This window comes from Chelonoidis abingdonii, chromosome 4, assembly GCF_003597395.2.
Source record: "Chelonoidis abingdonii isolate Lonesome George chromosome 4, CheloAbing_2.0, whole genome shotgun sequence".
In the NCBI taxonomy this organism is placed as follows: domain Eukaryota; kingdom Metazoa; phylum Chordata; order Testudines; family Testudinidae; genus Chelonoidis; species Chelonoidis abingdonii.
In genome coordinates, this window is record NC_133772.1 from 60,087,109 (window position 1) to 60,102,556 (window position 15,448).

Here is a 15,448-nt window from a genome sequence, read left to right on the forward strand (position 1 = left end):
AAGCAGCCAACTAACATCACCAGACAGGCACTGTGGTGGAACCCCCAAGGCAAGCGGAAAAGAGGCCGTCCAAGAAACATCTGGCGACGCGACCTTCAGGCTGATAGCAAAAAAATGGGCTATACCTGGAACCAGCTAGAGCGAATGGCCCAGGATAGAAGACTCTGGAGATCTGTGGTTGGCGGCCCATACCCCGATTGGGGTGACGGGCATGAGTGAGTGAGTGAGTGCTCTTTAATAGCCATACTTTGTTATGGATTGTGCATTTATGCCTATCATTGGTATCATCATGAATATCGTGCACTTAAAGCAAATTGAATCCTAAAAGTGAAACACATTAAAGACTATGGGTAAAATTTTCAAAAGTGCCTAAGTACCATTTTCAAAAGTGATTCATACACAATGGGACTTAGGCTCCTAAGTCACTTAAGCACTTTTGAAATGTTTATGGGAGATCTAGTGTAGTGTATCAGATCTGAGTTAAAGACAGTGATAAACTGTGAATAAACAAATGAGAGTGCTGCATCAAATTCTAGATACATAACTAGCGAGACTCAATATTATTGATGGCAGAAAAACATCTAATCTGTTCCTCAGAAAATGAAAGCCACTTACTGTACTGCTTTCTCTTTTTGAGAAGTTTACTTTAAAATACAGTGAATTCAGAAGAAAAAAATCCTCACAGATGAAGAAATGTTGACTGTAAACTAATTGAAAACCAAGGCACTACAACTGAGGCACAAAATATTGAACTTTATCATTTAGCATCTGCTAAAATTGATAATATTATCAGCAACTATTGTGATGTTAACATTAACAAGTGATCTCAAAGTATGTGGAACAAAAAAGTTCTCTCAGATCTGCATGGCAGCCCTGATGTTCTGTTTTCCGTTTGGGCTCAGAAATTTCATTGATATCCATGGGCACAGAATTGGCATTGCAGAATATTGTTTAGAAAGGGTGCTAAAATACAATAGCAATAGGTGCTTTATAAATGAAATAGATAGATTAGATAGACTGGACTCAAGAGCTATCCAGTGGAATGTTTGCCCTTGTGTTTATGAAATATACTAATAACAGTCACTAACTGCTAGACTGTGTTTAGCAGACGGTCCCCACAGAAATATTAATGAGAGAGTGTATTTTAAAAAAAAATATTTCATATTTGCGGTTTTGAAGTATAGTACTTAACAAGTGTTTGAATATTTTTCCATGAAAAAATAGTAAAAGTGATCATACAGCTGTAAACTACATTTGTGTCTGTCAAAGACCCACAGGAAATACTATGCTTCTAACTTTTACACAATGTCTCTGGGAGGCTACATCATCAAAGCTAGACCCTAGACTTCCACTTTTTACAGAGGGCTCTACGGCTCTACTACCATGAGACTGGATCACTGTCTTCAGCACTGCTATTTTTCACCATGGCTCCTTCAGCAGGTACAAAAGAGTATAACCCTTCAGTTGGGAACTTACCCCTCTTGAGAGCTATGCAGCCAGCAGATGTTTTGCAATGACATAGGACAGCCTTTTCAAAACAAGCCATCTTTTATTAATCAATTGACATTCAGTGTGTAGGGTCCTCAGATTAGAATAAAAAGTAGAATTTATAAACGTGTCCATACTGGCAGTGTTGCCTGCCTCTTTGGCCCAAAGCATCCAGGATTCCATCTCTCCCATTGCACTGGGCAACAGCATTCCTACAAAATCAAGAAGGAGTCCTGTGGCACCTTATAGACTAACAGATGTATAGGAGGATAAGCTTTTGTGGGTGAATACCCACTTCATCAGACACACGAAGATTCTTTGTCGCTTTTTACAGATCCAGACTAACACGGCTACCCCTCTGATATTTGACAGCATTCTTACAGTTCTCCCACACCTTTGTCATCTACTGCTTTCACATATTCTGCCTCCAATGGTTGGTAGACATTAAAAGTTAACGTCTGGTTGTTGGTCTTCCATTGAATTTTCAAGGTAACGCCATTCATGTTGACAGGGCTTGATAGTTCATTCATACCAACCAAGACTTGTGTATTGTGATCAACATCCATCTCTTATTCTCCTGTCTCAGAGGATAAATTGATTCCATCAGTTCTAATAGGTCATAATACAAAAGTGAGTGGGTAAACTGAGCCATGCATATTTTTCATAAAAATACATAATTTCCCCACATTCTCCATAATGACTGTAAGCAAAAAATACTTTCATTTAGGCATAATCCAGCCTTGTTCACCATGGCCACCTATGACCCTTTGAAAGCTACTTAGGCTGAAGTAGCTTCTAAGTAGGGACAATGCAGTCACTTCACAGCCTGGGCTAAGGAAATGAGACTGATCATGTTACCCTGATGGAAGATATGGTGATTTTGTTGTTGATTAAGTGGCTGACAATGCAGATCTCCCTTCCTGCTGAAAGGAAATAGGATGTTATTGCTAGGATATGATAATTTCACCTGAAGCATTTTAGCTAACTTTGATAGGCTAGCAAGGTCAATAGTTGGCAACTGAATTTTATTGTTAGTTTGTTAAAAAATAAAATGCAGTCATTTCACAACTCAGAGCTTTTTTTCCATCTGCAATGGTAAAATATGTTTGGGTTCATGCCTTTTTGAGAAGTGACATTCTGCTAATAGCCTATATTTCAGAGCCTAGCTAAATATGATGCTCATATTTAATTATATACAGTTGTTTAAAAATAGGGATACAATATTTGTTTTATTAGAGAGTAATAAGAAAAGCTTTATTCCATTTATGTGGGGGTTTCAGTCTTAAAAGCCGTAAGTTCATATTCTTAAGTTACTTCTTAGCCTTTGCATAGTGTATTTTTCACTATAGTACATCTGTAAAAGTCATTATGTAAATCTGAATTAGGAAAACTTCCTGAAATACAAAGTTATTTACATGCAGTAGTTTTTGTGACATTGCCTATATCAACCACTCTTTCCATAATTCCTGGTGTGTAGTTTGTTGTAATTCTGCTGATATACCCTAATGTGACTCTTTGTTACTCTTCTGTCTTTGTCCTTTCCTACAGGCTTATCCTGAGTTTGTCCTGACCTACCTAGAGGAGCTAAATGTAAGAGAGGAGGTGACCCAGATGGAACACCACATCCACCATGGGGCCTGGTCTACAGCTCATCAGGAGATAGAGAGCAGCTCAGCAGAAGAGGTCACTGTACCAAGCCAGAGGCAGGTCAGAGACAGTCTTTTCAAAAATGCATTTTGAAAAGAGAGAAGTTAACCTCTACCATCTGTATCTGTTTAAATAAATAAACTTATTTGCTTTTGTTAATTTAAAAATCCGAGACAAATACATTTACTAAGGCAAGATTTTAATGAATGCAACTTTTTTTTGTTCCAGATCTTTTACAGTTTCAGTTTCCTTTATTCCACTGAGTGCCAAATTGTCGAAATTGCACATTCTGTTTATCTGAAAGAGGTTGAAAAATCGCTGCTTCCTTAAATTTCTGTTTCTTGATAAATCTTGACATAGCTATTTGGATTTCCACATTTTCCGTTGATCAACAGAAAAAGTACTTACTTGAAAAAGTAGCCACATACTATTCTAATTAACAATATATAAATTGCATGGTTGTACTTCATTTTTAGGTTCTGCAAAAAAATGTCAACAACTCCAATCAGAAACAACTTTCAGGACCTTTGGAAGCCCATTTAATGCCTGCAAGTCCCCTAAGGGAGACTATGCAGCTGACAGTCGCACTGGTGAGGAAACTAGAAGAGAAACATCCTAAGGCCTCAGCTCAAAGGTAAGCCACTGACAGAACTGATATTTATTGTTCAATGACATTAGATGTTTTCCTTCAGTTTCATGTAAGATTGATTTCCTGGATATTATTGAAATATCTCAGAAGCCCTCTGGCTTGTAAGCAAACATGGAGTTTTGACCAAAATTAATGAAAAGGGGTGACATTTATGTGCATAAAGATTCATGTATACACCCAGTTTGATAGTAATTGGGGAATTTACTTTTAAATTCTATGCATAAACCTGATAGAACACAAAGTAATATGACTTTTATTGACATTATGTGACATGGTTTGTGCCACTAGACTTTTTTAGGGTTACATAATAAATGTTTCATTATAAACCTGAAATTTAGGCTGAGCTGAAGCATGGCATAGTACATTGGGTCCATAGCCTAAGAGTATATTTTGGTTAAAGCTATATCTAAAAAGTAACCAACTTAGTAATGTGAAATTACAGAGAGAAAGTATAATAGCAGCTTCAAGCTTCTGTAATTAACACAAAAATATTTATTTTTCTTACATTTATATTTGATAGATTATCCTCTTTGTGGGCAACCATGTTGAATTATTTTAGAGCAAAATATTAAAAATGAATGGTCTATCATTCAGAAGACCAGTCTAGTAGACATTCATAGTACTTTTTTCAACAAAAATTCAATATTGAATTTTAGCAGCCATTTTTTTTCATATAGCACGTGAACCTTGAAGTTATAGTAAGATTTGCAACATCAGATCAATAATATACTTTTAAAAATCACCTTAGTAGTAGAAATTTTCCCAACTAATTAATAATAATAAAATAATGATAATAAAATCATATAATACAAATAACTCCAAATACCAGGGTGTTCAGATTATTGAAGATATCTTTAAACTTCTTCCTTTCCAGGAAGTATTGCACGTAGATGAATTGCCATTGGTTGATGCTTTGATTTTTCTTCCTGAAAGTGCTGTGTTTTATAGCCAGTATTTCTGGGAATAATGTACTATATTAGTTCTAATACTACCTAGTAATTATACAGCTCCTCAAAGCACTGAAGAGTTTTAGCAAAATCCATGAATAATAATATTCTGCCAAGCTTTAAAGTTAACAGTTGTTATTACTATTGTGTTTAAAAGATAAAATGTAAGAGCTCCAAATCAGCTAATACAGGCTGCACTGGCTCTTTCAAAAATATTTTGAAATATAAAGTTAAGCCTAACATAACATCATTTATTTATTCTACAAAGTTTAGAGTATATATTCCTAGGGTCTTAAATTATGTGTGATGTTACAGTGTTATCATGTATTATGTTACATTGCATGTTATGTCATGTTACGATATATGCCACATGACCTAAGCACAATGGGAAAAGTTAAGAATAAAGCGTACTAACTATCAATTTACATGCTTTGGGGTATTTTTACAACTTCACTGTTACTAAAAGGTTATGATTTGGAGGCCAAAGAGCAGCTCTGACAGAACACAGGCTTTGATTCAGAAAAGTATCCTTGTAATCAAGACAGCGCGTTCTGAACTTTATGAATCTCCTTAATTCCCATGGGATTTGTGCGTGCTGGAGGGTCTTATTGAATTGTGGTATTTTGTAGTAAGAAGTAAAACACATACTAATATCTTTAATTTGTAACAATATTATTTTATAGTCAATAACATTCTGGAGTAAAATGTTTAAGCAGGAACAATACTAGTTCATAAAATGTTTAGGTCACCTTCCTTATCAAACATAGCAAATCCTCTATATTCTTTTCCTCTGCTTTTTTTTGGTCCCTACCTGTGATGTAGTATTGCTGTAGACTATTAAATAGCTGCAACATTCCACCTAGTTGTAGTTTGTAAAACACATTGAGGATCTTTCCAGAAGAAAAATGCTGTATACGTGTAAGATATTTTATTTAATAAAACATAGTTTATGATTGTGAAAGCTGTACTATGGTTGTATAGCAGTAAAATAGCCTATTGAGATCTATTTATGTAATAGGGAGAAGGAAAGCCACACGAATGAAGTATGCATAGAATAGTTTTTTGTAGAAACTCTATCTACATATCAGGCCTGGAGTTTTTATTTAGGCAAATTTCTGTGGAAGTTTTTCTTCAGGATGTGCCCAGCAATTTAAGTTAGCTCATACTGGGGTTAGTCACTCCCCTTCATAAGCTGTTCAACTGGTGACCAGCAGGTTTTGGATCCTGCCTATTTAGTGAACCGCCCAGCCCAGCCTGAGTTTGGGTTTTGTCAGCTATTGGCTGGACCAAAAGGGATAGCTGTATGTGACTGCAGGAAATAAAAACTCTGTTATGTTCGTAAATATTTCCTCTTCATAGTTTTGTACTTTAAGGTGAAAGTACTTTCAGGATGATTGTAGTTCAGAGCTGTCATCACTAAATGATATTTCTCAGGGAGCTGGGAAACAGATTAATTTTCATATGTGTAGATTCCCAGTGAATATAGCCTCATATTGACAGAACAGCCGACATTTAGGTGGCTTTAACTGGGGCAGGCAGAGCTCACCCTTAACGGGGGAATCTGCCATGATAATAATGTCATCAGAGAAAAGCATTTGGGGGGATGTTTAGGATTAATAGACACTGTTATGTAAAATTGACTGGTCCTTTGGTGGGTTTACTTTTAAGACAACCTGTAATAAAATTGTGTCCTTTTCCAAGAAAGCTACCATATTATCTCATAACAACAGGGTATGTTGGGATAATACTATGGTAGTATGTGTGGAACATTATTATATTTAGAAAAACATGACAAGACAGATGATACTACAAACCTCGAGTAGGGAGAATGGCAAGATACAAGATGAAAGAAAAGTAAAAGTCTGACACCCAGAGTTTTGGGTGGCATCTCACAATCACTGTACTCTTCAATGTTTTATTGTTTACATTGAGCTATAAAATAGGTTCTACTCACTTGGCTTGGAATTTTCCATGACCAATTAGATTCTTATATTAGGCTCTGAGCTGATATAGCACCTAGGCACATACATAGTTTTAAAGATATAATTGAGTCCTAATGTCTTCATTAAGATTTAATCACACACTTAAATGCTTTGCTGAATTGGATACCTCATGAGTACAAGTTTTTGTTAATACAAAATACTAAATAGTTAACAGTATGCATTACCCCTCATTTTTAATATTATGTCTGGCACTATAAAATTGAGTTGAAATTTGAACCATAATTTTCTGGAATCAGTCCTAAATCCCAGTAGTATATTTTTTAAAAAATATTTACAATATGCTAAAGGTATATACCACTCCTAATACTTAGCCATAATGAAAGAACGCTGTATGATTGAAAATCCTGGCAAATAATTTTAGATAACTAGTTCTATAGTGGTTTTTATGTCCTTTCATATCACTAATATAGCAAAGTATTGAATAAAATAGCCATTGTCTATAAGAATATTAGCTCTGTATTTGAAACCAAATATTCAGAGTTGCTGCCATTCACTTTCTTGTAAGTTCTTGAAAGGTTGTAATGATGAATGTTCAGTCCTGCAATGGGAGTTGAAGTCACTCAGCACACTGAAGGACTGGGTCCAAAATGAACAGTTACTGAGATCATATTAATGCTTCTTTTGAAGTCAATATAGTGCCACTATAATTCTCACTAGGCAAACCCCTTTTTAAACAAAATCTATGGGAGTCTGTGTACTACATATATTGAAATTTGATATTTCTAGATGTATAGAAAAATAAGTATTATGTCAATATCTAACTGGAATGATCCATAGTATAATTGTAGCCATGTTGGTCTCAGGATATTAGAGGGACAAGATGGTTGAGGTAACATCTTTTATTGGACCAATTGGTTAGAGAGCTCAAAAGCATGTCTCTGTCACCAACAGAAGTTGGTCCAATGTAAGAAATTACCTCATCCACCTTGTCTCTTTAATTATCCACAGCAGATTCGGTATATATTATTTTGTGTAATATAAAAATTAAGTATTTTATTATTTTATGTATCTACATTTCAACTTTAACACATAAAAATTGTAGAATGAAAAAAGGAAATGCAAAGATTCTCTTTGAAACTTGTCCAGTCTTCAGCAAGAGAATTGCAATGTTGTCCTCTGAATCAGTAGAGGCAGAGATACCATATTAAGCATTTTAGTGTGGGAAATTTCACAAGCAAAATGTGGGGGAGTATTTAAATTAAACAATTTCAGGATTTTTGTAAGCTGAAAAACATGGTCTACATCAGTGGGTCTTCAGTAAACTAGCTCAGAGAATCCCTGATGTCTGTTCATATGGGATACCTACGAATTGTGTTATGTTCATGTTCTTAGGAATTTGATTTAACATCAGGTAATGGGAAACTTAAAGTTTATGTCAGGTTTGCACTGAGTTTAGGACTGTTCTCTAGAAGATGTCAAAGTCCAGAGAGAAAATTAGGATGGCATCCTCTTTTTCTACTGGATTAAGGCTAGGATTCACAGGTTAAAGTAAAAATGGCTCCAAAATGTCCTTATCTTCATACCAAACTGAACAGAAGCTACCGCAAAAACCTGACAGCCATCCTTGAATCAGTGTGCTATAATTTGCCCCATGAGATCCTGGTAATATGGCCCTGTGACAGGGGGCCCAGTTGGCCCTGTGTGAGGTTGATACACCCTGCCACCTAGCTGTTGGGATTCCCACTTAGATCAGGTAATTGCAGTTTGGTGGGCTCCAGACCCCTGGCAGGGCCAAGCAGGCAAACAGTAGCCCTTTGCGTCTCCAGGCTGAGGCCAACAACAACAGTTGGAGTTCTGGCTCTCTGGGTAGGTAGGATGGAACAATGGTCAGCATGCAGCCCCCAGGCAAGGCTGGACAAACAATTAGTCTATAGCCCCAAGTCTCCTGGCTGGGGCAGGCAGTAGTAATTGTAGTTCTGGCCATCTGGGTGAGACAGAACAGGAATCAGTCCATAGCCCGTGGGCAGGCCAGAGCAAACAATTAGTTTACAGCCCCTGAGCCTCCTGGCTGGGGCAGGCAGTTGCAGCTGAGGTTCTGGCTCTCTGGGCAGGGTAGGCCAAACAAACAGTATATAACCCCTAAACCTCCTGGCTTGGGGAGACAGTAGCAATTGGGGAAGCAGCCTCTGGGGCAGGGCAGAACAGTAGTCAGTCTGTAAGCCCCTGGGAGGGGCAGAACAAACAAACAATCTATAGTCCCTGAGTCCCCGGGCTGGGACTGAGAGCAAACAGCAGCCATGCCTAGTGGTCGGTGGGGTGTGGTAGGGGAACACGTCTCCTCCTGCTCCACCGAGTTCCAACCCAGTGCCCTATGAAGCTGGGGACTTCCACACTAAGAGTTTAGGCATCAGCTTCTACTACATCCCTTGGATCACGTCCCATCACAAGTTGCATTTCTTTGGCTGGCGATGGTTTGGCATCTCCATCAGTCTCAGCAGTCGGCGAGTTGCCTGTAATGTAGTCTGGGTCCAAAGGCTCTGCTGCTTGGAGCATCACCGGCCCTTCTGGAGAAACCTGCAGTATCCGTCCTTCCTCCTCCTCCGCAGCCAGCCCCGACTGAGTGGGGCTGTTACCTTTTATCTGGCTCTTCCATCTGGAGCATGCGCAGCAGGGGAAAGGGGACCTGGCCTCCTGGGCCCACAGTGATTTGTCCATCCCTGTTGGCCCAGTGCAGGGTTGATACACCCTGTCACAGTCCCAAACAGAAAAAAAGAAAGCAGCAGCTTTTATCTCATCAACACTACCAGATAAAATTCCCCATAGAGGAGATCAGTTCACTTAAAATCATCATTCCATATTTTTCAAATCTGGAGGTCACATTCTTTGCCTGATACAATAATTCCTTAGTGAGGTTGTGAAACCTTCAGTTGGCATTACAGATGCTATTCTTACCATAATATACCTATAGGAAGCCACAATATAGGGGAAAGGAACAGAAAGAGCCAGGAAGAATGGATCGGGAGAGAGAGGGAGGCAAGGCAATTTCAATGAACTTTATGCTTAAATCCTAACCAGCAAAGCACTTAAGCAAGTGAATAGTTCCATTGATATTGAATGGGACTAGTCACATGTTTAAAGTTAATCACATGCTTCAATGTTTTGCTGGACTTGATCTTACTGAGTCACTCCTCAGTCTATAACTACAAAAATGTACATCTAGTCCTGACAGTTTCTGAGCACTCCAGCAAAGCACTTCAGCACTAGCTTAAAATTAAGCACATGCTGGAGTGCTTTCTTGGATCTCAGCCAGAGTACTCAGCACTTAGTAGGATCTAAAACAGAGAGGTCTACTCAATCAGCCAGAAAGGTCCAGAGATTAGATTTTTTCAAGATTTATTAGTTTAGGAAGAATTACTGAGGAAAGGCCTAAGGCATTATTCTCCCACTCCCATCAATGACACAGCTACAAATTGGTAGAATTGTTTGTAATAGTTAATAAAATATTTGACTTTGATTCTTTTATTCATGGTAAATTCCAAGTGGTCAAAATGTAGATAAGAACCACCATCTCTCTCTGTTTTGTAGAATATGTTTACTACATGATGACAGATGAAAAGGTTTTAAAGAGAATGAAATTAAAAGTTGCTAGATTTTTATTTTTGTGCAATGGAGATAAACAAAAATATTTCCACATGCCCTACTTTAAAAACAATCCTGAAATATGGTTTTTGCATTTTAAAAAGCCTATATTTGTTCATTTTAACCATTCTCCTTAATTTTATTTGTGAAAAATTCTTTTTTTGCCCTTTTATGGGAAAAACATCTTTTCACTGAAATTCAAGTAAATTATTTTTGATATATATGCCATGTAAATGTTCTAAAGGTTAAAGCTTTGAATAGGTGACAAATTAGCTTTCATTACATGCTTTAGTTGCATCCTGACAAAATTCTGGTCTCTGTATCAGCTAGATATCCAAATTCAATTTTCTGTTCATCACTCAGATTAAATGTTGCAAATCACACTAAACATGGCACAAAGGTACAATAAATGTTGAAGTCTCATGCTCTCCAAGCATTAGAACATATTTGTTTACATTAGTATATCAACTTGAGCAGCTTACCTTTATTTAAATTGAATAGGGGTTGTGGAGGGAGGACTATAGCAGTCGACAAAGCATGGTGACCCAGCTTGTCACCCAGTGACCTGTGAGAAGGAAATAATGAACTGTGAGTAGCTGTCATCTTAACTGTTCCTGACAGTTTGGCTGTGGGCACATCTGTGCTAGTTGCATGGAAAGGCCTTTGTTGTTTTCCCACTAGTGACTTTGCAGACCGCTGTGGGGTTTGCTAGCTGCCCCGGTCCTACACTTCCCCTCCTTTTTCAGTAGGAAGAGCAGCTGCCACTGACAGGGCTGACATTTCTTTTAATGATTTACTTGCCATTTATTCCTTAAAAAACAAAAATCAAATAAAAAATATTACAACTTTTGGTTATTGTGATTTTATTGCATGTTTTCATGAAGGATCTTGCTGAAAATACATCTTTATAACTATGTTTTGCCTTATCTGCATAATCAACTGCTTTATTTGTGTGCTCAGTATTTACTGGCAATCTTCTTCCTTAATACTTTGTCCTACTTAATGATTTTTAAGTCACTAATGAAGCCTTGTTAGTGTTCAGCATTAATATTTTTAGATGATTCAAAGTATCCTTTGACATGTATTTAGAGATCAAATAGGCTCCTGTTCCTGGTAAAAAATTTTGCTGTGGCTGTTTTTTGTTTAAGCTAATTCAATCTGACAGGAAACAGCTATTTTTGCTTCTGGACTGACCACAGTATCCAAAGCTTTTTTGGGGCAAAGCAGTGCCAAAACCAAACAAATCTTAGGTAATTTAGCCCAAAATACTAACATATTAGCATTTTCTACTAGAAGACAGTTTGTTTTAAATATAATACTGCTTATTTACATAATAGAGTTCTTAACAGTTGATTTGCAAAAGATAATTGTTATAAAAAAGGTCATTACTTGCAGAAAGGAATGATGCTGACACAGTGACTCATAATACATAAGGTATCCACTTTAACACAGGATAAATGTTGTTCCTGTGGAATCTGTTTAACAGTTGAAGTGGGTAGTTACAAAATGCATCCCAGCAGCTGAATTTTTAAAAGGCTTTATTAATGCTACAAGTGCAGCATGCAGGAGTTAAAATACTCTCTTTTCACTATTGGTGCTAAGTATTTGCATGTTTTGGCATGTTTTGTTGTCTTTTCACGTTCACTGACAAATTTTGGTTTTTCCAATTAGTTAATTATTCATCAGCAAAGACTTCACCAAGGTTTTCATCAGGCCAATAAGAAAATGTAGGTATGGAAAACGTACTTCTGAGATAATGTAATAATTACAATATCAATATATAATACGTGCACATAGGTTGAAATTCTCTTCACTCATGTAAACCCTCCAGTAGTTGGACTTAATATTAGTCAGATGATAGGGTGGAGGTGTGGAACTGGGGAAGTAAAATCCATATCCCAATCCAGGGCCAGGGCATAGAGTTACAGCTTAGTCTCCTTGAGGGCTGTTACACCAGCCTGCAGTTTGTTCTAGAATAGTGGCCTCTGTCCACTTGTGTGGGGTGTTAGTCATTAGATGTAATACACAATCACGGATCCCATGGCTCTAGTGCCATCCTCTGTTCTGGCCTATACAGAGCTGATGTAGAAACGTATTGTGGGAAACGGGATGTGCAGGCCCCTTGCACAGCTGCTGTGCAGCAAGACATGCATAGTGCAGAGTGATTTTTAGGAGCCTTTGAACCCAAGTGTCAGAGAGTCATATAATTTTAGGCCAGAAGGGACCACCAGATTATCTAGTCTGACCTCCTATATATCACAGGTCACCAACACCACACAGCACCCGCACACTAAATCCAATACCCAAAATTAGACCAAAGTATTATAGCCAACAAGAGACGCGATATGTGCCAGAGGAATAGAATAGGAGGAACCAAGCTGCACCAGTGCCCAAGCCCTCAAAATGACAGGGAAATGATTAAGTGAGATATACCCAGAAAATCCTGGCAAATGATTTCACTCACCTGTAATAAACACATGCAGTTTACACAGACACTCACCCACCCACCCACATAATACAGCACTTTTATTATTATTTTGGTAGTTCTTAGGCCCCTACCAAGATTAGCTCCTCATTGTGCTGGATACTGTATGCTCACATAAAGAAGACAGGCACTGTGAGGAGACATGACCTTCCCAATTCATATAGCAGGCCAGGAGCAGAGCCAAGAATGAACCTAGGTCACCTGCACTCTCAGTCCAGTGTCCTTTCCACTAGACAACACTGCCCAGCAAGTTAATATAAATCTTTTTGCTAGAATGGAATAGCCAGGAAATACGTAGATTGTTCAGCAAGCAAACTTGCAGCATGTGGCATTTCCCCGATATTGTATGAAACAGTTAATCAGTTTTGAAGCCCTGTTATGAGCTAAACTCCCCACCACGCGCACACACACACACCATTCAGCTCAAAAACAGTTGCTGAAGTAAAAGTGAATATATTGACAAAGAACTGAAATGGCAGGTTATTTTTTCCCTAATGGCAGTCAGGGCTGCTGTGCAGCAAAGAGCTATTTTCAGATATCAGTCTACTACTTCTACCAACAACAAATGCTAATAAGAGTATAAAAAGACTTAAATACTGACTGAAATCATGGAGAGAACTGTTTTATGTACAGAAATGTGCATCAAGTAGTAGAACCTTGCCTAGCCTTTGCAAACCAGAGTGTTTGATTTATTCCCCATTCAACATATTTCACTGGGTAAATGGAGTGCTTTCAATATTTTGTAAAAATATTTATGAAAAATTTGCTGTTTTGCATGCTACAAAGTAGTTGACAAAGGGGGTAGCCTTAGTACTTTTGAAAGGAAGGATATTACTGCTCCTACATGCACTATTGCTGTTTTTTTTTCAAGAAATTATTTTTCTTATAATATTAATAGCTCCCTATTTTTTTACCATAAGGATTTTAGTAAACTGAAACAATGTACATTCCTGCTTCTCTAGTAAGGTTCTAGATTGAGATTTAGTGGCATTCAAATCTCTTCCTAGGTATGTGTCTGCTGTGGAGGAGAGCCCATCAGTCTCCTGACTGACTGAGTTGTCCCTCTTTCTGAGGAAGATTTAATGTGAGCTGCCAGTCTTTATTTTTTGGTGGGGGGAAAAAGGGGGGCTGGGAGGACAGGGAACAGGGTGGATTTTGTTTGATTGGATGGATTGGATTGCCTTGCCTTTATGGGCATCAGAGTTTGGTTACCATGTTTATGCTGTGGTAATAATAGGCTTCTAGGCATGTTCTAGTTTTGCCTAATTACAAAATTTGAGTTTGGGAAGGAATGATTTTTGGTGATTTTTTCTGAGCACTTGATTATGTCATTAGTGGTATATCTTTGTTTAGAGTTTAGTCAGATGGGATCGAGGAATATTTAATGTTTTTGCCACAGTTTTAGTAGCAGGAGTCCTTGGTTGTGATACTTTTTGTCTAAATATTTATCTGAAAATGGAGCACAGAGCCAGGAGCTGAGTAGGGACTATTAGGATGTGTGGAAAAACTTCACTATTTGGCCAAATTGAAGTCACACTTCATGTAGGAATAAATCTTCTCTTACCGAATGACTTCTGATGGATTTTCATCTGGGGACCACATCCTTTTTTTTTTTGTTTCAGGGCTCTCTCATGATTTATTCACATCAAGGCCTGAATGGACCTATAATTAAAACAAAAAATGACTTTTTTCGCAAGGTTTTCTGGTATGGTTTTGTCATGCTTTGAAAATCTATGTCACAAAAGTTCTAGTCAATATTGAAAAAAGTTAAAAATGATGGAGGTTTTATTCACAGGCCAAATGGAGATAGACTCAAAGAACTCTTATTATCACTCTACTAAGCACTTACTGTCTTGAGGAAACAATCCTTATTAACTTTATGCCCGTGTAAAACATTTGAAGATTGATAGCTTACTTCTAAAGTTAAATTCTCAAAGAAAGTGATAGCAGCCAAACTTTTTACAGCAGCTATGACTGTGTACCAATCAGGCTGGCTTCAGTAGACGGATGTAAAATAGTAATGTCAATTTTAAAGTATTGTACATCTTGTTATAAATTCAAAATATGAAAATTTTCAAAGATCAGTACATAGGTTACACCTTTTTGAAGCAAAAGGAGCCTATTTCTAGCTAAATATACCTAGTTTTTGACATAAAAGTCAGCTTTCCCTTTTTTCCAAGTGTTTTCAATGCAAATATAGCTATTTTGCCCATATGAGAACAGAATGAAATCTGTGGGGTTGTAAAAACCTACAATGAAACTGCAAGGATTCTTGTGCAGTGTTCAACATATTAAAATTGTAAGTTTTACAAAGCTGAACTCTTACATTTTTCAGGCCAACGTTTGTCCTTAGATAAAAGAACATAAGAACAGACATACTGGGTCAGACCAAAGGTCCAGCCAATATCCTGACTTCTGACAGTGGCCAATGCTAGGTGCCCCAGAGGGAATGAACAGAACAGGTAATCATCAAGTGATCCATCCCCTGTCACCTATTCCCAGCTTCTGGCAAACAGAGGCTAGGGACACCATCCCTAGCTAATAGCCATTGATGGTCCTATCCTCCATGAATTAATCTAGTTCTCTTTTGAACCCAGATATACTTTTGGGCTTCACAACATCCTCTGGCAAAGAGTTCCACAGGTTGACT

At 37.6% G+C, this 15,448-nt stretch overlaps 1 protein-coding gene across 1 annotated transcript in view; it reads left to right on the plus strand.

The window, feature by feature from the left end:
- The window catches only part of DCDC1 (doublecortin domain containing 1), a 441,595-nt gene that overhangs the window by 254,090 nt on the left and 172,057 nt on the right, over nt 1-15,448 (plus strand). The window contains exons 18-19 of the mRNA XM_032768514.2: nt 3,037-3,195; nt 3,612-3,769. Coding sequence (XP_032624405.2) covers nt 3,037-3,195; nt 3,612-3,769 — 317 coding nt within the window. The remainder of the gene's footprint in view (nt 1-3,036; nt 3,196-3,611; nt 3,770-15,448) is intronic.